The sequence below is a fragment of the Bubalus kerabau genome, chromosome 10 (genome assembly GCF_029407905.1).
Source record: "Bubalus kerabau isolate K-KA32 ecotype Philippines breed swamp buffalo chromosome 10, PCC_UOA_SB_1v2, whole genome shotgun sequence".
Classification (NCBI taxonomy): Eukaryota; Metazoa; Chordata; class Mammalia; order Artiodactyla; family Bovidae; genus Bubalus; species Bubalus kerabau.
The window spans coordinates 48798606-48823227 of NC_073633.1; the positions used below are offsets into that span (position 1 = coordinate 48798606).

Below are 24622 nucleotides of genomic sequence, written 5' to 3' on the forward strand. Positions count from 1 at the left end.
TTATGTTTGTACCCAGGATAATTTCTGGCCTATAAAAGTCACTCAGTGAGTATCAGTGATGTAAAGAAAGGAGTGAGTGCCGAGTGAAGGGGCCTGCCTGCTCCTCATTGGCCACCCAAGGCTGTGGGCATTCACCCGGAAGCCTGGCCTCCCGCCCCCCACAGGGTGCAGCGCTCACCTTTAGCTTATGCTCATGCTCCTTGTTGACGCGGGCAAGCAGCTGGGCTTTCCTCCTGTTGAGGGCATCAATGAGAGCATCACACTGCGCCACCAGGCAGGCCTCGAACTCCACGCTGTTCTCCTGTGTGAGAAAGCACAGTATTCAGCGGCGAAGTGACCGCGTGCCTCGGGCTGCCAGAGACAGCAGAGCCCCAGTCCACTTGTGGGGGGAAGGCCCCACTGAAGGGAAGGAAGAGGAGCCCTGCCCACAGTGCACACATGCATTTTATAAATAACAAAATAAACTTTATTCTGTAGTGGTAGTGTTTCACTTTAGATTCAAAGAGGTAACTGTTACTTAATACATTTGTTTTTAGCAAGAGGAAATCATCTCTGCAATTTGAATTATATGAAGTAAAATAAAGTTTTAGTTTGTAGAGTTGAACATGAATTGCTTTGAGGGCTGGCATATGGCCAGCTGTGCATGGTGGAAGGTGGCATTCACAAAGGCTGGTTGCCGGAGGGAGTCGGGTACTGTTGAGGCATGAGAGGGAAAGAATCACTGAATTTAGAGGCAGAAAGAAGAAAGCAGATGGCAATAGTCTTCAATATTAAACAATAATACAATGACAACAGAAGTTTAGACGAATAGTCATGGGCAAAACACTTGCTCATTTCATTAAAAAGAGCAAGTAATAAGTTTAGGTAGGCAGTGAAGAATCACTGGTATATGTAACAGGCATCAGCCTGCTGTGAAAGTCAGCTTGTGGGAGAACAGTAACCATGCTCTAAATGGATCATAACTTTCCCACGATGTTTAAATTGAAGGCTGGATCTAAATTTTTTTTACGTGCGTGTGCAGTCGCTCAGTCGTGTCCAACAGAGTGACCCTTTGGACTGAAGCCTGCCAGACTCCTCTGTTCATAGGATTTTTCAGGCAAGAATACTGGAGTGGGTTTCCATTTTCCTCCTCCAAGGGATCTTCTGGACCGAGGGATTGAACCCGATCTCCTGTGTCTCCTGTACTGCAGGCAGGTTCTTTCTCCACTGAGCCATGCTACAGACATTTTTAAAAGCAATTCTCTCATTAAATTATAAGCATTCATTAGAGGTAATCCTTTCAATAAGTTATATATGTAGCTTTGATTCTCAAACCATAATCTGGAAAACAATTATAATTTACAGCCAATGAGAGCTAAATACTTGTTACATGTACAGTAATAGCATTGAAAAAATAGTACTCAACTGAGTAAGCTGTAAAATTTGGGGGGTTAGAAATGAAGGAACAGCTTAGCCTATCAAATTTAAATTAATTCTCAGTCATCCAGAACTGTGTCTCCTAATATAAGGATCAGTAGTTAGGTATTAGGTCACTGTTTCAAATGCAAGGTCTTCTTTGTATAAGGCATGCATTTACAACTGCTTGAGCAATCACTTCTACAAATATTAAGTTTTGGCTTTCATAGTAATTTGCTTTCGAGTTCTCACAGAAGACCCCTGGAAATCATCACTGCAGAGCTCTCTAACCAAGCAGGTTATTATTGGTAGGGAGGGGGAAGCTGTTTCAGTAAAGGCTCTGATAGAGTAAAAGAAAGCTCTGCTCTAATGAAGAGGTGACGTGCAGGGGTGAGCCTGGGGCTGCACACTTTATGCCAAAAGGAGCAAAGAAGAGACCAATTGATAAACTTTGTTGTTTTGGAAAGCAGAAGGAAATATACAACTGTTAGGTTGTTAACAGGGGCTTGCACGTCAACAAAGGGCGAAAAAAATCAGTGTGAGGTGCTCTAGAAGGCTGGCTTACATTTAAAAAGCCATTTCTGCCTTGACATAGGTTAGATATTAACTCAGAAAGTCAAGCTACTGGAGGCCAGCGCTCAGGTTATTTGTGTGAGGCAAACCTGAAAATGTAAGAACATTAAACAGTGCAGAAGGTCATTATTTTAGCATTTCATGCAATTTAATGGTTTCTCCCCTTCAGCTCTAGTAGGAGTTCACAGGCTCTCAAATGCCAAGTGATTTGTTGGTTACTGTGTCCACATAAAGCAATCTGAAATTATAGTTACCATGGGATCATGGTTGAAAAATATTTAAGTATCTAGGTAGAGGAGAAGCATTATTATGGGATAGGAAGGAAGGAAAGAAAGACATAAAAAAGAGAAAATGTGACCTGTTTGTTACTATTAGATAAGATATAATTTTTGCAAGGTGCTTTGGGAACATATAGATTTAGAAAACTCAACAATAACGACTGAATCCACAAAGAAATAGACATCTTTCTGAATGCATGGCAGCAAAGAATTAGGAGCTCAGTGTGGAAGATGGGAACCTCTTGGAAACTGGAGTTATGTCCTTGGCTTGTTGGAGAAATGTATCCATCTTGAGAAGGGGTATATTTGAAGTTGGTCTGTATGTGTGTTTGCATATATTAGAACAGAAAGAGCAGAAAAAAAATAGGTAGGAAATTTCCTAGGAAACATGAAAATAAAAGATAAGACAAGTAAACACCCGCCCCCGCCACCACATTCCAGGTACACAGTTACATCTTAGCACATGGCTTGGCTTTCTGCCTTGGTTGCTGCCAATACCTGGATCTGCTGGACCATGTTGCGCAGCTGTACCAGGAACTCCTTGGCTTCTTTGGCCCTGTCTGACAGCCCGTTCAGCGCCTGGGAGAGCTGGCTCTGCAAGAGACAAAGAAGGAAACCATAGAGTCCTCATTGCAGGAGGCAGCCATACAGGGTGGTTTTCATCCAAGAGCCCTCACCCTTTCAGATTCCTCTTGTCTCAGCTGGGCCACTGAGCCAACACCTGTAACCTGAAGATTCTGGAAATAGCAGCATCCCTACTCCTTCTAGAGGCCCTTGAGGAGTGTTTCCTCTGAGGCAGTGAAAACTTCTGGCCGCTATAGTCAAAGGCCCTTACCAGCTGATATCTTCCTAGAAGCCCCTCATCTTATTATTACTTAATTAATTCAATAATGGTTTATTTAACTTTAAATTAAAAAAAAATAGTGATTCAGGTGATCTGATACTTATCAACGCTATTTAGCCCAAAGTGCTACTGGGATGAAAGCAGAAAAAATGAAGAGTTAACAGGATGAGGGAAGGAAGGGTGAGAGCACCTGTGATGCCCGGGGTCACTTATATGTAATGGTGAATTCAAAGGGCAGGATGAGGCTCCTTCTCATCAACCTTCTCCCAAGCACATCTTCCTTCTCCCAAGCACAGCCCACCCCAGCTCCTCTCCACACTAGCCTCCTAAAGTAAGGTGTACTTTCTTCTTCCTTTACACACTGTACAGGGGACCCACAGCTGCTTGATGAGATCTAAGTGGAAGCTGGCTGGAGGCTGGAGGGCTGAGAAAGCTTCTGCTTTTCTGCTGACATGGGACCAGTGTGGCTGGTGCAGCCTCTTCCCTTTTGTTCCCAACTTTATGGCAGATGCTTTGGAACTCTCAAGAAGTGAAGATCAACATGGGAAGGGAGGATGGTGAAAGGAGACAGTGCCAGGTTCCATCGGCATCTTTTAGCATCTGAACCAACACTTGAAGTGTCCTACCACCAGGCCTCTTGTTATGTGGGGGACAAGTTACCTCCTATAGTTTAATCCTTATACAGGAGCTCACCATTACTTGCAGTCATTACCACTGTACTTGATACAAAATTCTTCCCCTAGCAGCTGGGGCAACATCCCTCCTGGAAATTGCAAACTCCTTTCCCCACATCACCTTCTTTGAAAACTAATGCCTTTTCTCCTCCTTGCTAACACGATGCATTATCCACTCATCTTTTTAGTAAAAGGGTGGAATCTTAAAATTGTATTTCTTGGTCATGTGGTGGTTTTTTGCTTATATGTGCATGACTAAATAGGAAGTCAGTCATTGAATCTCTTTAAAAATGTGCATGCTGCATGTCACTGTGGGGTGGGAGAGCACAGGCTTCAGAAGGGTTCAGATACTGTCCTTCCCTAAGCATGACCTTGAGGAAGTGACCTCTGTCAGAGTTACTCCAATGGAAAAAGTGGGAAAAATAATGTTTAGTGGTTGGATTATCGTGAGGGCTGATTACATTCATCAATTTGACGGCTCCTGCTAACAAAGAATCATGGTAAGGGAAACCACTTCAAACTCATAAATGGTGCCAGTGACTGGCTGTTCATATCTCACACATAGCTCTACCTCATCCATAAATAAGAATACTATGGTTTTTGGTGCTGTGGGCATTGCATGAGGTACTGTATATAAGCCCAGAACCCTGCTGGGACATGGTGCATGCTTAATAAATGATGGCTGTTATTAACTCTTATTCATTTGTTCCTTCCTGCCCATAACCCTCTGTGGACTGACTAGGGTGGGATTTGCAGGGCAGATTCCTGGAACAGGATCTGTTGGAGGATACCCTTCATTGCTTGTACTTTGATTGAGGTACTCAGACTCTAGGAGTCTAAACCAAGACAGCCTAGGAAGAAAAGGAACAAAGTGAGCTTACAGTTGCTGAAAGGGCTACTCAGTAATTGAATATTAGGTCTCAGCTGCACAATGTGCTGTGCTGTGTTTAGTCATGTCTGACTCTTTGCAACCCCATGGACTGTAGCCCGCCAGACTCCTCTGTCCATGGGGATTCTCCAGGCAAGAATACTGGACTGGGTTGCCATGCCCTCCTCCAAGGATCTTCCCAACCCAGGGATTGAATCCTGGTCTCCTGCACTGCAAGCTGATTCTTTTATCATCTGAGCTACCAGGGAAGCCCACGAATACTGGAGTGGCTATCCCTTCTCCAGGGGATTTTCCTGACCCAGGAATCGAACTGGGGTCTCCTGCACTGCAGATGGATTCTTTACCAGTAGAGCTACCAGGGAGGCCCCAGCTACACTATAACTTGGGGTAAAAATTTTCTTCTCAAGAACTTCAGGAGCCCAAGGGATGAAGAGAGTTTCATTTGGAACAGAGGGCAATAGAATGACAATCATGTTCTAAAGGAGACATAATGTTACTGTGACTTTAGAATTCATATTCCCTCTTTTCCTGAATGAGTCAGAGTTTGCTGGGCTACCACAGTTTTCTTCTCCCTTTATTGTAACCTATGCCTTAGTTATCACATTTGGAGGTTTGAGTAGAGAAGTCAAATTCATTCAACTACACAAAATTAGAGCCACCTGGTTTCTTATAGTCCAGCCTTGTAATTCAAGCCATCTGTATAATATAAGTTAGACCTGATGCCCAATAAGAATTGTTGATCAGGTGCGGGTACATATTTAGAAAAAAATTATACTATAGTACAAAATTATACTATAGTAGACAAAGAGTGCTGGCCTCACCTACTCCCTGGATTTTATATAGCAAAGCAGTACGTAAACTGCAAAACTCAGATTTCCTCCCTTTGTGTCTATATTCAGGCCTTCTTCCTGGTTAATGATTGTTCTGGTATTTGATCTGCATTATAAGATAAATATCTAGAAACTTTTCTCTAGCTTTGCCACCCTGTAGAAATGGAGCAAAAGACAACGAAAAATCCTGGAAACTATTTATCACTAGAAAATGCTCTTCTTCTAAGGATTTATATGTGTATTGCTTTTATAGGACAGTCTTTTGATCATGTTTATAAGCCACATCTGATGTAAAAGAACATTATTTATTTATTTTGTTTCTCAGGAGCATTTAAATTCCTGCTCTATGCTAACAGAGATGTTCTGTACTCAGGACCACAGAGCAGCCCTGTAAATTTATACCAGAACACAGAAGATGCAAATATTTAGTGTGTGTTTTTGGCTGTATATGTAGCCATCAGAAGCTATCTGTAATGCCTAAGCAATAACATTCTGGTGTCTTGGATATTTGTTTTCTGATTTACTGAAAAGGTATCATGATCAGAAAGTGAATAGGAGTGGGAAAATGATGTAGCCAAAGAAGCACTGACAGATTTCCAGTCCAGAGCTCTGAGCATGCTTGGAAGAACCAAGATCGCCCAGAAAGATGGCAAGTTGTTCTGAGCTTGGAAGAGAGAAACAAAGAACTCCACCCCTTCCCTCCTTCTCTCCTGCTTTCCCCTTCCAACTTCTTCTCTGACTGGCTAGCCTAGCCTCCCAAAGGAGTATATGTTAAAAGAGATTGGAGCTCAACCTGGGAGCCCCTGTGGAGCACGTCTCAGGACCACAATCACTTAGGCTCAGGAAACAGGTAATGAATTCAGTGCATGTGCCCAGCTGCCAAGCTTTCCCAGACAGAAAACCACGTCTTCTTTCCTTTTCCTGCTGTGAACATTATTCATGTAATTTCCCCCCTCAGTTTATTAATACTATGAATACTGGATGGAGACAAATTAGAACAAATGAAAGGAAACTTCAGATCCTAGCTGTCTAGGATCTGAAACTACAGGCACGAGATGGGTCACAAAGAGTCAATCAAGAATCATACAAAATAGGTGAGGTGGCAAACACACAAAGGCAGCTTGGTGGCCCCCAAAACAACCTTACTCCTTCCCTGGGCACCTCCGACGTAGTACACCCTGCTGCAGACTGTGGCCCAGCCTCCTGCTTCCTGGGTACCAAGGTCAACACAAAACACAAAAATGAGGATCAATGCAATGCTATTCTGAAGGAAAGTACTCCCTCCCAGAAAATAACAATTCTTCTTGAAGAATACTGATTTTTGAGTCTTACTATATTATTGATATTATATAATTAAAAAGTAAAAACAAGAAACTCAAATGTTGTTAACATATTGGTCATTTCTTAGATACCAGGGATCTTGATGAGTGCTTTTAACAGATGTCCTATTCAACTCCAATCACTCCCCTGCCAGTTTGCAGAGGCTCAGAGGTCTAGATACTCCTGAGTTAGGGTTTTGCTACTCACATATGGAAGAGCCAGAACTCCATGATTGGAGACTGGCTGGGACCCTCTTGCCTTGATTTGAGAACAATCCCGAAAGGTCATCCCTGCTCCAGAACTCCCTGCAGGAATTGGCTGAGGCCCTGCAGGTCAACTCCTCCCTCTGCTCAGTTCTGGCCATCTCACTTCCTTGTAGATGGATCTATGGAGACCACTGAGCAACTAACCATCGCTATTCAACTCTCCGAATCTGTGTCCAGGGCATCCCATCTGATAAACAATTTTCTAGCCTTCAGTTTCTTCATCTGCAATATGTGGTTAATAGCAGTATCCGTATCATAGGATGGGGGAGATTGGTGAGACTTATGTACTATATAAAGTTCTATACAACACGTGGCATATTGTAAGCATTTAATAAGTAGTAAGTTTTTACAATGAGAATTATGTTAAAATACACATACATAAGTCATTAAAATACTTAGTCATGTCACATGTCCCAGTTTGGGGTTTGGCCAATTACAGTTATCCAGACAGCCGGGTATATTGTAGCATCCACAGTTGTTTGTTCCCTGCGCATCCTTGCCATGGGCCTTGGAGGACCTCCTGTAGATGGAGCATGTGTCCTGCATGTGTCCCTGCCTTACTGTCACCCTTGGCCATGTGATTTACGTTAACCTGAAGAGGCCTTGTGAATTTCTGCCAGCTTTTTTCCTCTTCCTCTTTGTCACACAGACCCAGGGGTACACTGATGAACTGGCCCTCATCAAACAAAAACAACAAAAGAATTTTGATTTGTAGTGTCTGCCAATACCCATGGTTCATATACATAGTTGATTTTAGGTCACCAACATGGCATCACTGAACAGAGCTGGGGAGAGATGTGCATCATCAACTCTTTAGAGCTGGGGCTGTTATGAGCCAGGTCAGAATGCCACAGGGCACATCCCATATGGTGGCTGGGGGCCTTAGAAAGAAGACATGTAGAATGGAACTTGAGACTATTTCCCATGATATAATATGAGCAAGAAATCAACCTTTGGTTTATAAGCCACTGAGATTTGGGGACTTGTTTGTTATTGCAGCAAAACTAACTAATACAGATAGCAATTATAATTTTCCATTCATGATTTTAATTTAATCAACCTCCCATTTTACCATGGACCAGTCACAGTGATTCATGCCAGGAAAATGATGATAAAGGAGACAAAATCCCTCCTTCAAGGAACTGGCACTGCATTGCAAATACCACCATTCTGATCTTAATAATATTACATTTAAAGGTTCTCTCCCATAGGCTTTCTAATGAAGCAGAGGAAGACTAGAATATTCTAACGACTAACAACAGAAGTGTAGCCTTTTCACTTATAAGGGAAAATGAAAAGCGTCTGCTTTCCTAGCAAGACTCAGCCAGTTCTGGCCGGAGTTTGAATTTCAGAGATAATCTACACGGACTCTATCCACCAAACTTCAAATATTTCTCCATCTTAGACAGAAAACTCTCAAAATGGAGATGCAAATCAACATGGCAGGTTTTTTCAGCAATGAAATAGAGGAGCCATTTTTTGCCTCAGAGCAGAGCAAAATAAACTGTTGCCTCACCCCAGTGTTCATAGTTTCTTGGTGGAAATTGATTTGCCACATCTCTATGGTTTTTGCTTAGAGTGCTGGAAGCTGTGAAAGAATTCATGCAGCAACTACTGTGACTGAAGGCTTGAAACTTTAATCAAGTGGCAGGCACACAGGCTGGAAGGTCAACACCACTCTGCTCACGGCTGAGCACGCCTTTCTGTGGATACTCTAACCCGCCACAGGCGTGTTGTCAGGCAGTTACTAGGTATTTACACCCGAGGATCAAAAATATGCCTTCCTTGGGCTAAGTCTTTGTGCAAATATTGGATTTTACATCCTGGAGATAGATTATAGGACAGCTCTCCTTTGTGTGTGTGTTGCCTTTTCTCCTAGGTAAATTCTAGGGCCCCAAACAGCAGACTCTGAGCCCTTTTCTGGAAAGCTGTATGGATCCCCCAGCTGTCTTCACATTCACTCTGTTCTGCTGTGTTCTTCCAAGTGGTGTTACAGCATTCTGCTTTGTCTGATACCACCAGGGAACAGCTGAAGCAAAACACATCGAGATCTATAAGTTGTCAGTTCTTAATAGTATTTAAATGTTCCAGATAGAAACTCTCAGTTCTACAATAAGGACTTTTCACTAAACAGTTTAAAACATGGTCTTAGAAATATATATGAAAAGGTAAAAAAAAAAAAACCACTAAACTATTTTTCATATAGAAATGCTTTGTGCTTTTCAGAGACTGAATTGTTAGGTGCTCAAAAGAGGAATGACTTATTCTTTCAAGTTTCTTGGCAAGAGTAAGACTTTTATTTAAGAAATAGCTTTTCCCACCTTATTTTAAAGGCAGAACATGTTCATTTCACAAAAATAAGAAAAAAAGAAAAATCAGAAAATTAAGAGACTTAGAAGAAGAAAAGGAAAACTTCAGTCACCAGAGACACACTACTTATTAATAGCCTTGATAATAAACTCTTGATATTTATCTTTTAAAATTTTATACTCTCATAATCAAATATGTATGTCTCCATACAGTGTATATCAACAAAATGGACATCAGGTCATATACTCACTGATATCTTGAAATCTGTCCTTTTCATTTAATATGATATAAATATTTTTGCATCTGACTAAGTAGTCTACTGCATATCTGACTAATAGCTGCTGCTATTAGTCACGCTAATCGCTAAAAAACACAAAACACTTTGGTAACATTTACTACATGGCAGGTAAAGCTTTATACATCTTAACTCATCTTTTTTAACAAAACAGCCCAGCAAAGGTAGATACTATTATTATTCATATTTTTTATAGGTGAGAGAATGAAGGCAAGGGAGGTTAATTGTCCAATGTCATAAAGTTGCTAAGAAGCAGAGCAGGGATTCAAACCTAGGAAGCCTGCAGCCAGAATCTGTGCTATTCACTGATAAACTGTAGGATAACCCAGGGTGTAGGTACATCACAATTTATTTAAAGAATCTCCTATTTTAGCATACTTAGTTTGTTTCCATCTTGTTGCAAAGGGCTAAATGAAATTCATGCAGGAAATATGTGAATACATTCTTGATTATCCCCATTTCCAAAAGTGAAACTGCTTGATCTGCAAACTTTCCTAGAGAGTTTTAAAAGTCATTTTATCAAAATGTCCCTTTATATAATCATCTAACTTACATTCCTGCTGAAGGTGATATATAGGCAGATATTCTTGCCTATATATCTCACTCCAAATATATAATTTGTATTTACCTTTGTAATCTGGTAGGCAAATAATGGAATCTCATTTTTTTAATCTGCATTTAAAAATTACCAGGATGGATGGGTGAGTTTTTTTTTTTTTTCCTTAAAAAGCTTCTTATTGATATTTTCCTACTTAAGGTGTAAATTCCCACCGGTATTATTTGTGAAGCCCTTAGTAGAGGTCCTAACCTATGGGGTGCTACCTAAGTATGTATTACATAAACTAGTTTCTTTCCATTGCTGATGACTAGGCAAGGCTGGCCTCACTGCACGTATTTGCTTACCTATAAAGCCTTAGGGATCCAACTGGACAGTGATCTGGAAAATTCAGGTGGTCCATTGAATAGGAAGTGAAATCATAGATTGTTATTAATAACTTGAGTAGATTATGGTCAGAATGTCTGATTCATAAGATCTCTACTGTTTTACATGTATAATTATTATTTTGTGGACAGATACAAGTACATGATAGCTTCTGGTAAACAGGCAATGAGCATAAGAGAAGAATATATTCTCTTTTTGTGGGAGAGAATATATATAATACAAAAATGATGTGTATAATATAAAAATTTGCAACATATTTATAAACAATTTAACTTGTTAATTGCATTATTCAGATATCCTAAATTTTTGTTATTTGTCTACTTGACTTACAATATTCTAAAACAAACAGGTAATCAAATTTCCCACAAAGATTGTCTTTGATCCCGTTCTCCTTTAGTATTGCTTTCTGTATTTGTGGCTCTGTTGTTTGTTAAATCATATTTATACCTTTTAACATTAGAGCTTATCCTTCCATGTTTCACTTAGTTCTTTTGATCTTGAATTCCATTTCATCTGATATTGCTATATTTATACCCTCCTCTCTCTCATACAACTTTGCTCTTCTTTTATTTCAAAACTATATTACTCAGCCATTAAAAAGAATACATTTGAATCAGTTCTAATGAGGTGGATGAAACTGGAGCCTATTATACAGAGTGAAGTAAGCCAGAAAGAAAAACACCAATACAGTATACTAATGCATATATATGGAATTTAGAAAGATGTCTGTGTACGAGACAGCAAAAGAGACACTGATGTATAGATCAGTCTTATGGACTCTGTGGGAGAGGGAGAGGGTGGGGAGATTTGGGAGAATGGCATTGAAACATGTATACTATCATGTATGAAACGAGTCACCAGTCCAGGTTCGATGCACGATACTAGATGCTTGGGGCTGGTGCACTGGGATGACCCAGAGGGAGGGTATGGGGAGGGAGGAGGGAAGAGGGTTCAGGATGGGGAACACAGGTATACCTGTGGCGGATTCATTTCAATATTTGGCAAAACTAATACAATATTGTAAAGTTTAAAAATAAAATTAAAAAAAAAACTATATTGGTTTTTAACTCAATCTAATTTTTTTTTCACTGTCATTGGGAAATTTGAGCTATTTACATTTATTGTATTCATTGATATAGTTGGCTTTATTCCACCAACATTATTTATATTTCTGTTTGTTATAATGTATTTTTCCTTTTTAAAAAATTTGTGGTTTTATCACATTTCTTTTAATATCTTAATCCCACTCACCAATTACTTTGGATGGTTTGCTGTGCTTTTCCATGTTACCTTCCCATCTTGTCATCACATGTCAACCTATATTTGTCCATTACTGAGTCAAAATTAACTAATAACTTTGATTCACCTTTCCTACTACAGTCCCCCAAATGCTTCGCTTAATGTATCTCTCATAAATTAAGAAATGCCATTCTAAAACCCCTTGGATGAAACTGATAATTGAAACTGAATTTATAAATTATATAGATATTAAGGAGATATAGTTTATGAAAATATATTACATTTAAAAATATGATTATTTGGAAGAGTTAGGAAACCCTAATAATACTCGTTTTAACAAGGTTCCTACTAGAAATATTATTCTTAGATGGAACTTGGAAAACCAGCAACATTTTTTCCCTTCTCCCTATCCTGACCTCCTAGACCCAGAATAGAATCTTTTCCATCTCTGATACACTTTCAAAGGTAAGTCACAGTGGTAGCCAGACCATAAAAGAAAGAAAAGGCTTTTTTTGCACATAAGTGCTTATAGTAAGGATGGCTTGGGCAGCTGTTCTTATGTTCTGAACATTCGATTTCAGTGTCTTTTTTTGCTAGTATTACGAGTTGCATGGGAGGATACAGCAGTCTCTATCTCTTTTTAAAAGTTTTTTTTTTTTTTGGTACAACATCAAAGAATAGCTAAGCTAAGCAAACCTATAAATGAGGTTGAAGTCACAAGTTTCCTTTAAACGTTACTGGTAAACTAATACAGCTGGTGGCATTCCCATCTACCCCTCAGCCTTTGTGACCCTTTGGGAGGAATAAAAGCCACACTGTGTCATCTATACCACTGAGCAGCATTGGGGAATGTTCACTCCAGGGGAGTACCTGTGCCTCGTAGTGTCGCTGAGAGCAGGGCTCAGCCACCAGATTCCAGGTGAGCTGGTTCAATCTGTGGATATCAATCCTATTTCTTGATGTTGTAGGCAGAATCATGGCTCCCTAAATGTCCACACCCAAATCCTTGAAACCTGGGTTATCTTATCTCACAAAAAGAACTCAGCAGATGGGATTAAGGTTTCGGATCTTGATTCTAAGAGATCATTCTAGATTATCTTGCTGAACCAGCCTAATCACACAAGGCCTAAAAAGTAGAGGATCTTCTGGGCTACAGTCAATGAGAGAGTTGTGACTATAGAAGAATCAGGTGTACCTTTCTACTTCAACCCGTTACGATCATCAGTTTATAAGTACCCTGAAGTCTCAGTGCCCCTGAACTTTTACTTATCTTGGAAAATCTACATTTCCCAGTAGGGTCATTGGGAGGTTGGGAAATGTTAATCACAATATCTGAATTTTTATTCTGACCATAGGACCCCATGACAACATTGAGGCAGATATTAACACAGCTTCTTTAAAAAGCTTCTTTAGAAAAAAGGGTGCACAAGGAGAGACCACTGCACATCCACTGGAATGACAAAACTAGGTGCTGGTGAGGATGGAGCCTCACACATGCTATTGAGAGTTACAATGGCAAAACCACCTGGGAAAACCGATGCTTTCTAGGAAAGTTAAATATACAGCTACCCGACATGACAGCATATGTCCACAAAAAAACTTCGATACAAATGTTCATAGCAGCTTTATTTATAACAGCCTCAAGTTGGAAACTGCCCAAATGTCTATCAACAGTAACATGGATAAATAAATTCTGTATATTCATACAATAGAACACTGCTTAGCAATGAATACATTCAAGCTAATGATATACATGAAACATAAATGAGTTTTAAAACATTATGTTGATTAAAAGAAGTGAGACAAAAAGATACATATTGTTATTTACGCAAAGTTCAAGAACAGAAAGAACTAATCTATGATGATGGAAGTCAGGAAAATGGTGACCTTGGTAGGTAGGAAGATTAGAAAAGTATTTTGTGAAATTCTTTAAGGGAAGACTATGTTTTATATCTTGATCTGGGTGCTAGATATATATATACACACACACACATATATATTAATAGGTGTAAAATTTATAAATATAAATATAAATAAATATAAAAAATTCATTGAGCTATAAATTTAAGGTTTGTATATTTTACTGGAGATATTTTATGCTTTTTATTTTAAAATGAATTTTTTCCCCAAGGATAAATACATCTTGTATATAATTAATCTGTTTACTAAGACCCCATGATGTGGGATAACATTTTTTTCCTAAAAAAAATTTAGTGTTTTTTCAACTGAATCTCTGAATTTAAATAGACACCTATCAAATCCTCAAGAATCTTATAACTGACTACTAAAAATATTTCACTCAATTTTCTGTAATACTTGATATTGGGAGCTGTTGCTGCCTTGGATGAAGACTGTCATCTCTCAGCCTTGCCTCTGACCATGTTGTCACTTCTCTTCTGTTGCAGATACCCAGCAGCACCTGAAATCTAGTCACATGGCATCCACTAACTCTGGTGTGTATTCCACTCACAATGGTGCCACTTTAATTTAAAAGATGTATCTGGTTTGATAGTAAGGTCCTACTGTATAGCACAGGGAACTAAATTTTGATAGTTCCTCTGATAAATCATAATGGAAAAGACTGTAAAAAGGAACATATATATATGTATAATTGAATCACTTTGCTGTATAGCACAAATTAACACAACTGTACTTCAGTAAAAAATAAAAAGATGTGTCTGGTTGAAGGTCCTTTAAGACGAAACGTGTGCCTAATCTGAAATGTGGTAATTTCTTACAGGGAGCAGGAATGACGGGCTATGGAGCAAAAAATGGAATGGCTTACACCATCTCTGTTGGTATCTCCACCAACACTCAGAAATGTTCTATCTTTTTAGGAAGGCACAAGTACCGTAAAGCTTGAAATACACATGTTCTTTATGGTCAACTTATGATGCCATAAGTTTGTGGGAATAAGAACTTGTGAACAGACATGCTTGGTTTGACTATGAGTTTGAGATGCACACGATCCTTTCATTTTGATGACAAATCCACATATTACTTCTCTGACAATCTTAACATTTAACTTATAAAGCTTAAATATAAAGAAATTGAATTACCCTTAATATAACTACTATGGCTTCAGTTATTCTGGAACAAATAAAACACAATCTTACTGGTCTAATAAATGATCCTCGTCATTGGCAAGAGAGAAACTCTTTGGGCTATCTTAAATAGCTTCTAAAACATACTTTGGTTGTTTCCCCCCAGTACTGAAAGGTTTGTTAGGATCCAGTATAGGTCAGTTTTCCATCCAAAGTAAAATCAATAGTGATCATCAATACTGTTCAGAAAAATAGATTTAAGCCATGTCTGATTTCTTTTCACCCTTTTCCTCGGCATCTTTGTCAATCCATCTCCAGGCAAGTGAATTGAAGCTCCAGCCTAGTGAAATGGGAATGGTTTCCATGACAACAGATTTTTGCTCTGCTAGTTAGAATCTAAGATTTGACTCCCACAGAAATAAATCTCACTATGGGAATTGGTTGATTTTATAAATGACTAAATAACTGTGCAATCATTTCCAAAGAAAAGCCTGTTAAAAGCAGTTAAAAGCTTGGGCGAGCAAGGGTGGGTTATGTGAGGTGACTGCTGAATCTGCCACTGGCATCACACAGACAGAGCAACGTGCACGGAAAAACCTATTCAGAGCTGCAGTTTGCTCCATTCTGTACCCGCCAAGTGTGGGCTGCACAGCCTGGCCCTCCTGTGAATTTCAATGATGTTTTCATCTGAGGTAGAGGGAACAGATTTGAGAGCACCTCACAGCAAATGACAAGTGTTCACCCCTAAATGTCTTTCCTTTTTTTCCCAGAAACTATTAGTTCCTTGAAAAGAAGAGATTTCCAGAGCTGTTCTTAAGTATAATATGAATTTAATTGCTTCTTATCTATTTCTCTGTTAAAATTAGGTGCTGCTTTTGTCTAAGAATACGCTTTTCTCTTTTACCATGGTTTCCCCTTCTTAGTAATATCATTTTATCAATTAAAAATAACTTAAATATATTACTTATTATATATATTAGAAATGTAAAGAAACATTCTTAGGTTTTTAATTTTCATTTCAATACTTAACATGACGTTATGTGTTTCAAATAAGGTTTTATAAACATATTTCCTAATAACGTTTATATAAATCATAATGGTTAATTCTGATCTGTAAGAAAAAATTATTATCAATCTCATTAGTTGCTCAGTCTTGTCTGATTCTTTGTGACCCTCAGGCTCCTCTGTCCAAGGGATTTTTCAGCCAAGACTACTGGAGTGCGTTGCCATTTTCCTCCTCCAGGGGACTATCCTGACCTAGGGATAGAACTCATGTCTCCTGTTGCAGGAGGATTCTTTACCTGCTGAGCCATGGGGGAGGCAGTATATAATTAACAAAGTGAATTTCATTCCTGAGCCTGCTAAGCCACATTTCCTTCTGAACAAAGGGACTTACTGCTGGAGCAGCAAGTTCTGTTGGAATGAGGTGGTGTCCTCAGCATAGAACTGAAGAGGGAATGGGTATGTGGCTTTGAATAAGGCTGCTGATTGTTCAAGACTGTGATGAGAATCCTCTGCAGAGTGAGAATTTGATAGCTTAATCAACCCCTCTCTCCCCAGCCTGTGATGCACGATGCTAAGCGGGCTAAGCGCCATTGAAAGTATCCTATAGCAACTCCTCAGTGCCCCACCTTGTCACTGTCCCCACCCAGCAGAAGACAGTGATGGCTAAATCTGGTAAAGTCTGCCTCTATGTGTTGTGCATCTTCCTGGTCCCCCTAGCCTACCCCCTGATGCCACAACTTCTCCTTTCTCCTCTGAAAGCCAGGAAGGATTAGACACCAGTCTGATCCTTGAGAGTGATAGGCCAAATACCCCATTATCCTTTCATTGAAATTCATTCACATTAAAATTTTATCTAAACTAAAGATTTCCATTTTAAATCTTTTATTTCTGGTTGTCAAATGAAAGATTTGTAGTTAAGGAAATTTTTGGTAATGTTGAGAAAAGCGGGAATAATTTTGGTGAGCAAAAGGGACCTTGAAATTAGTTTTACAGATGTGCTTGGCCACAAAGGCAAACCTAAAATGATCTTTATAGGATAAAATTTCTCTCCTCCCACCCCTCCCATTGGACAACTTCCTCCTTAGGGTGAGTGCAGCTCTCTGAGGCCTTTGGAGGCCTGTTCCTAAGGCAGGTACAGATGGAGGAACTGATGTCCCTTCATCTTGAACCTTTCCCAGGAGCTGAGACTGCTCTGCTACAGTCCTGCCTGCTTCTTCTAGACCTGGCTTTAACCTTCTCGGGGTGAACACAGGACTAGCCTCCTCCTCTGCCACTTTTAATTATGTAAATATCACACCTATATATTCCTGGCACAAAACATTTAGCTCATTGTTAATAAGGTTAATGGCTTAACTTGCTGATATGAGGTCCCAACATGCATGCATTATATCTCCTATAACGTTTCTATCTCTGAATTTCTAAGAATGTGATTACTTAAGATTTCCCAGGTGGCTCAGCGGTAAAGAACCTACCTGCAAAGCAGGAGACACAGGAGATACAGATTCAATCCCTGAGTTGGGAAGATCCCCTGGAGGAGGGCGTGGCAACCCACTCCAGTATTCTTGCCTAGGAAATCCCATGGACAGAGGAGCTTGGTGGGCTGCAGTCCTTGGGGTCCCAAAGAGTTGGACACAACTTAGTGACTAAGCACACACACTCCTGAGACTGCACACCTCAGGTGGGACTTGAACCCAGCCAGAACTCAGCTTGGGACTTGAACCCATGGGCTGGGACTCAAACCCACTGCCTTTTAATTGATATCACATACCTGGTCTTAGGACTTAATGAAGATAAGATTCTTTATGTCTCAGTACAGAAAGAATTCAGAATGTCATTACAGAATGTCCCATAAAAAATCAGTTTTATGGGAATTGTCTTCTTAATGTCTTCTATATAGAATATCATCTTCTGCCTATTTCCAGTTATATATTTAAAATGACAGAACTCCAGTAGGCTGATGGCTAATAGATTTAAGTATGGAGAGAGGAGAGGTATTGGGGAAGAAAGAAATCAGATGGAGTAGAAAATGTGGTCTCAAAAAAAAAAAAAAAAAGAAAGAAAAGAAAATGTGGTTTCATGGGCAGAGCACAGCAGAGACATCAAACTGATGCCAGGGGTATCCAAGAGGGGAAGGCAGAGAATGGTGGGGCCAATGGAGAGAAGAGAAAGGTAAAGCCTTGTGGAGAAAAGATAGAGAACAAGCTAGAATCAAAACACCAGACCATCTGGGGCCATGCTGAAATGCTTGTTAACTCATAAGCTTTCTTGGCCAATTCCATCTATAGCAGTTTTATGCAAAATTTGGGCAGGAAAGCAAATATTAAGATTTATACCTTTTATCTGTTTGTATTAGATGTGCATACAGAATTAGTAGAACTCCAACTACTTCTATGACTGCTTTTCAGTTCTCTGCTTGTAGAATGAAACTGAGAAGAGGTGGTGGCTCTGAAATGTGTCAAGGAAGGTAGAATGACATTCTCTAGAATTCCCTTCCCTGGACGTCCAGTTAGAGTGGGCCACAGGGAGATCCTTGAAGGAGATTTGGAAGAGGGAGGGAACTGTCATTTCATAATATTAGCACAGTGAATATCTAGCTCTGCCGAGTTGGATTCCCCAGTCATTGCACATTAAGAGCTTTTCAGGGTTCAACTGGATGTCTGGCAACTTACAGAAGGATCATCACATAGGCTGTCCCTGCCGTGTGAATGTTTGACTGCAGAGGTCAGGTTGGATACCACGCCTGTCCTGAGAATTCTCAGCTCACAGACTTTACGGACAGGGGTCATGTGCACTGTGATAGCCCAGGAAGAGAGTCACTAGTGCTCTTCCCCAGTGAGAATCATAGCGGGGTGCTGAGCGTGTCTCCCCCCATATTTTTAAGCGATCTTCTCAACAGAGCACTGATAAGACAGTTCACACATTAGTCTGTCTGCCTGTCCATCCATCAAATCCTTCTATTCAGTGTGTCCTATGTCAAGGTCATTGAGTATTTAGTAAGGACACAAACACCAACATGACCCCAGACTCTGCCCTGGAGAAGCTGGTGATCTAGGATAGTGGCAGTGAAGTGAAGTGAAAGTCACTCAGTCGTGTTCGAGTCTTTGCAACCCCATGGACTATATAGTTCATGGAATTCTCCAGGCCAGAATACTGGAGTCAGTAGTCAGTCCCTTCTCCAGAGGATCTTCCCAACTCAGGGATTGAACCCAGGTCTCCCACATTGCAGGTGGATTCTTTGCCAGCTTGGACACCAGGGTAGCCCCTAGGACAGGGGGCAGGCATGCAAACTTACATAAATGCCAAAAAATGTTATGGTGCTGTGAGCGGTGTACCATGGACTTAACAGAATGCAGCGCTTGGTTCTCCTGTGGCAGGTGTGGGTTAAGAGAGCACCAGGAGGTAAAAGCTCAAGAGTGTAGCATTCCCAGCAAGCAGGGCCGTGGAGGGGTAAGACGGCCTGGTTTGATTGGGAACTGTGAGTTGCTCAGCATGGCTGTAGCACAGCAGTTAGGAGGCGTGTTCCAGAGATGTCTTGATGTTTTTCTCTGCTTTCTGTAGAAGCAGAGCCATCACTGCTCATGTTGTTGCTAAATTTCTTAAATGAGTAAGCATAGGCATTTCTTGATTTTATTCTGCTGGCTTTCAGAAAAGGTCTGAAGTCTCATCTCCTTAGCAGTACAATTTCTCTTGAACCCAGTAATATGTAAGGCAAGCTGTCCTTTAAAATCCATTATAAGATTTCCCTGGTGGTCCAGTGGTTGAGAATCTGCCTGCCAATTCAGGGGATACAGGTTCAATCCCTGGTCCATGAAGATCCCACATGCAGTGAGGCGACTAGGCCCATGGGCAACAACGACCAGACCTGCGCACTGGGACTCGCCAGCCACAACTACCAAGCCTGCGCGCTGCAACGGCTGAAGCTTACACGTGCTGGAGCCTGAGCTCTGCGACAAAAGGAGCTACTGCAGTAAGAAGCCCCTGCACTGCAATGACAGCAGACCCGGCAGACCAGCATAGCCAAAAAAAAAAAATTCTTTTAAATCCATTACAGAATCCTATTTACCCTTAAGTTTTAACTGTTTGATATATCATTATTAAGGCAATGCTCCACTATTTCAGAAAGCCTCAAGGATTATTGATTTTGGCACCATCAACCAACAAAGGCAAAGAAGGGCTGGGCTGGACTCTTGAATTCACAAATCACACCAAACTCTACCTAGTTTAGCTAAGTACTATGATAGGCTTTTCTTATTCTTTTTTTTTTTTTTTTTTTTTTTTTCACTATTATCAAAAGGGATTTATTCCAGGGATACAAAGATTGTTCAACATCCTCAAGATAAACATTGTGATACACTACATTGATTAGATGAAGTATAAAAGTCATATGATCATCTCACTAGATGCGTAAAAAGCAATGGACAAAATTCAACATCGTTTTATGATTAAAAACTCTCAACAAAGTAAGTATAGAGGGAACGTGCATCAACATAATAAGGGCCATTATGGCAAACACACAGTTAATATCATACTCAACAGTGCAAAACTGAAAGCTTTTCCTCTAAGACAAGAAATAAGACAAAGATGCCCATTCTTACCACTTTTATTCAACATTGTATAGGAAGTCCCAGCCAGAGCAGTTAGGTAAGAAAAAGAAATAGAAGTTATTCAAATTTAAAGTAGTAAAACTGTTTCCATTTGCAGATGACATGATATAGAAAACCCTAAGTTCAGTTCAGTTCAGTCACTCAGTCGTGTTTGATGCTTTGCGACCCCATGAACCGCAGCACGCCAGGCCTCCCTGTCCATCACCAACTCCTGGAGTCCACCCAAACCCATGTGCATCGAGTCGGTGATGCCATCCAACCATCTCATCCTCTGTTGTCCCCTTCTCCTCCTGCCCTCAATCTTTCCCAGCATCAGGGTCTTTTCAAATGAGTCAGCTCTTCTTATTCTTTCATCAAGATTGAAAAGATTGATTATACTGGGTCTCATTGTGACTTAGCGGTTAGCAGGTATTCATGTTGTGGAGTCCTGCCCTTCCTAATCTTCCCAGACACGCGCATTACAGTGCTGCCAACACTGGTCAGAACAACTTGGGAACGGCCTTCAGGAAGAGGTAATATCCCTTTGTTTTTTTCATTTGCTCATTCAACACACACATACACAGAGTAGCACTTACTCTAGGGTAGACACTGTTCTGTCTATTGGAGACAGCTGGTGAACAAAATGAGTTACTGCCCTCATAGAATTCATATACTGCTGAGAGCAAAAGAGCAAAGCTCTATATCTGTATCTAATATATGACATTATATATATGGTCCATCTAGTCAAGGCTATGGTTTTTCTGGTGGTCATGTATGGATGTGAGAGTTGGACTATAAAGAAAGCTGAGTGCAGAAGAATTGATGCTTTTGAACTGTGGTGTTGGAGAAGACTCCTGAGAGCCCCTTGGACTGCAAGGAGATCCAACCAGTCCAGCCTAAAGGAGATCAGTCCTGAGTGTTCGTTGGAAGGACTGATGTTGGAGGTGAAACTCCAGTACTTTGGCCACCTGATGCGAAGAGCTAACTCATTTGAAAAGACCCTGATGCTGGGAAAGATTGGGGGTGGGAGGAGAAGGGGAGGATAGAGGGTGAGATGGTTGGATGGCATCACTGACTCAATGGAGATGAGTTTGGGTAAAACTCCAGGAGTTGGTGATGGACAGGGAGGCCTGGTGTGCTGCAGTCCATGGGGTCCCAAAGAGTCGGACACGACTGAGCGACTGAACTGAACTGAACTGATGGTCTCCATCTCTTTCTACCCATCTATCCATCCACCCAGCTATCCATCTATCTCTCTACCCATGATGTCAGGTGGTGACAAGAGCCTTGAAGAAAAACAAAGTGAGGTAGCGAGGACAGAGAGAAAGTGAGTTTGTCCATGGGCAAGCAGTGAGGACTCACAGGGAGAGCCTTTCTCAGAAGGTGCTCTTTCAGTAGAAACCTGAATAAAACACGAAAGCAAATCAGGTGACTATCTCGGAGAAAACTGATCCATGCAGAGGGAATGTGCTTAGTAGGTTTGAGAAGTGGCAAAAAGATGAGTGTGGGGGTTGGAGAGGGGTTCACAGGGAAGGGCTCGGTCACATAAGGCTTTAAAAGTAAGGAATTCTTGAAAGTAACTGATGGAAAGCCATTAGACAAATTGATATTCCTTATCAATTACATAAAATAGTTATTATAATCACAGGAAATTCTCCCCACAGAAGACAGTATTTTCCAAAGATGGCCATGTCTATATATTTGTCTCTTCCTAGATGTACTTCTAACAGTGTGACCCACCAAGAGAGGTGGTCTATGTTCGCTCTCCTTAGAGTTGGAGAGGGTCTTGGGATTGTCCCAGTCACTGGAGTATGACAGAGGGAACTTATATACCTTCCAAGGCTAGGTCATAAAGAGGATAAAGCTTCCTTCTGTGTGGTTTCCAATCTCTCTCTCCCTTTTCCTCCCTTGCTCTCTCCATGGATAATCACCATAGGAACTCACCTGCCAGGCTGTGAGGAAGCCCAGACCACTTTGAGAAGCTGATGCTGAGAGGCTTCCTGCAAACAACCAGTCATATGAGTAAGCCTCCTGGGATAGCATTCTCCAAACCTGCACAAGCCTTCAGATGACTTTGACATCAGCTAACATGTGACCGCAACCTCACGAGAGACCCTGAGCCAGAATCACCAAGCCAAGCCACTCCTGATTCCTGACCCATAGAAACTGCAAGAGATGATGAATTGTTTTTAGTCACTAAGGGGTGTCAGTAAGGGCTAGATCATGTAGGGCTTTGTAGGTCATCGCAAAGAGCCTGGATTTAGTTCTAAGCCTGATGGAAAGTCATTGGAGAGTTTTTAGTAAGGAAATGATAGGCTCTGATTTACCAGTTTCAATAACTATTATCATAACCAGATAACTACAGGAAACCCTCTTTGTCTCTGAACATTATATCTATCTTTTCTCCTTCTTCCTACCTCTTCACCTCATCTCTCTTACTCAGTTTCTCCTTAATGTCCCTCTCCCTTGCTGTTGCTCCTTTCCTTTCTCTCCATTACTCACATTCCTTCCCTCCATGGCCTCCTCAGAGCCACTCAGAGGAGCTGCGATTCAGCCAAACCACTGCTCTGGAGCAAGTAGTGAAGAAGAATTTGGCGTGGGTGAGGTGAAGGCAGGCAGGGCTTACCTGGCAGGCCTCTGCTGCACATCGAGGTTGAGATTCTTACACAAAACACCCAGGAAAAGATGCAGTCACCTAACTTGCCAGTGTGGGTGTAATTAGCAGAGGAGTATAGTGCAAATAGCTAAATCATACTAAACTTGGACTTTAGTAAAGTGTAAATGTAGGATCGCTGAAGAAAAGATGGAGCAATCAAACAATCCATACTTTTCATACAACAGGCATAATGATCCAGCTACTGAATTCTACTAATACTTTATCTGGCGTGTCATTAAATTAATTCTCTCAACATATATTTCCTCCAAATCATTAGGTGGAAAAAAGACCTATAAATGTTGTAAAGCAAATTGCCAACTTTCTAACACTTGAGGAGACCCTTTGCAAATAACAAAAGGGCCAAGGTTTATAAGAAAGATTAAGAATTGCTTTTTAGTTAATAAAGACTCTTTAAAACCTTTTTACTCCCTGTTGTGTGTCTGCTGGAATTTCTCTTCTCAGGGGAATTAAATTTGATCAACAGCCCAGTCCCTTAGTGTTTTAGCTATTGTTGTTATTAGCAACATTTAATTTGTGTTTAATCCCTATGGGTTTGATTTTGAATGGGAAGGAGACAGTGATTCCGTTACCTGAAGCAGCACAATCTGACATCTCATCACTCTTAAATTGATACGAGTCCTTGTTTTCAAAGGAGAGTTTTGATGTAGGCACAGAGGTTGCCAAGATTCTCTAATTCAGTTTAGCTACTGTCACTATGCACTCAGAGTCTATTACTTAAGCAGATTCCTCTTCAACCCTCATTTTTGCCTCCAGATACAGACATCATTGGCTATAAATCTCTAAGTGTTGAGAGTTTGGGTTTGGCGGTCACATCACTTTATTATCTACCTGCAATGCAGGAGATCCCAATTTGATTTCTGGGTCTGGAAGATCCACTGGAGAAGGGATAGGCTACCTGCTCCAGTATTCTTGGGGTTCCCTTGTAGCTCAGCTGGTAAAGAATCCACCTGTAATGCAGGAGACCTGGGTTCGATCCCTGGGTTGGGAAGATCCCCTGAAGAAGGGAAACGCTAATCACTCCAGTGTTCTGGCTTGGAGAATTCCATGGACTGTTTAGTCCATGGGGTCACAAAGACTTGGAGGTGACTGAGTGACTTTAACTTTCACTTTCCCTCATGGCTCAGCCAGTAAAGAATCCGCTGCATTGCAGGAGATGTAGGAGATGTAGGTTCAATCCCTCGGTCAGGAAGATCCCCCAGAGGAGGAAATGGCAACCCATTCTAGTATTCTTGCCTGAAAAATCCCATGGACAGAGGAGCCTGGTGGGCTACTGTCCAAAGGGTCGCAGAGAGTCAGACACAACTGAGTGACTTAAACACACATATCACGTTATTAGTGCACAATATAAACCCCATGGGCTTCCCTGATGGGTCAGATGTAAAGAATCCACTGCCAAAGTAGGAGATGTGGATTTGATCCCTGGGTTAAGAAGATCCCCTGGAGAAGGAAATGGCAAT

General features: G+C 40.8%; 1 protein-coding gene across 20 annotated transcripts in view; it reads right to left on the reverse strand.

Moving 5' to 3' along the window:
- The window catches only part of TRIM9 (tripartite motif containing 9), a 117436-nt gene that overhangs the window by 51984 nt on the left and 40830 nt on the right, over positions 1–24622 (reverse strand). For 16 of the 20 annotated variants that reach the window (XM_055537617.1, XM_055537626.1, XM_055537619.1 and 13 more), the window contains exons 2-3: positions 2745–2840; positions 179–301 (exon numbers count right to left, since the gene is read on the reverse strand). The exons of 3 other annotated variants lie outside the window; for them this stretch is intronic. In XM_055537617.1, coding sequence (XP_055393592.1) covers positions 179–301; positions 2745–2840 — 219 coding nt within the window. The remainder of the gene's footprint in view (positions 1–178; positions 302–2744; positions 2841–24622) is intronic. One more of the 20 variants, XM_055537625.1, reaches the window with a different exon arrangement.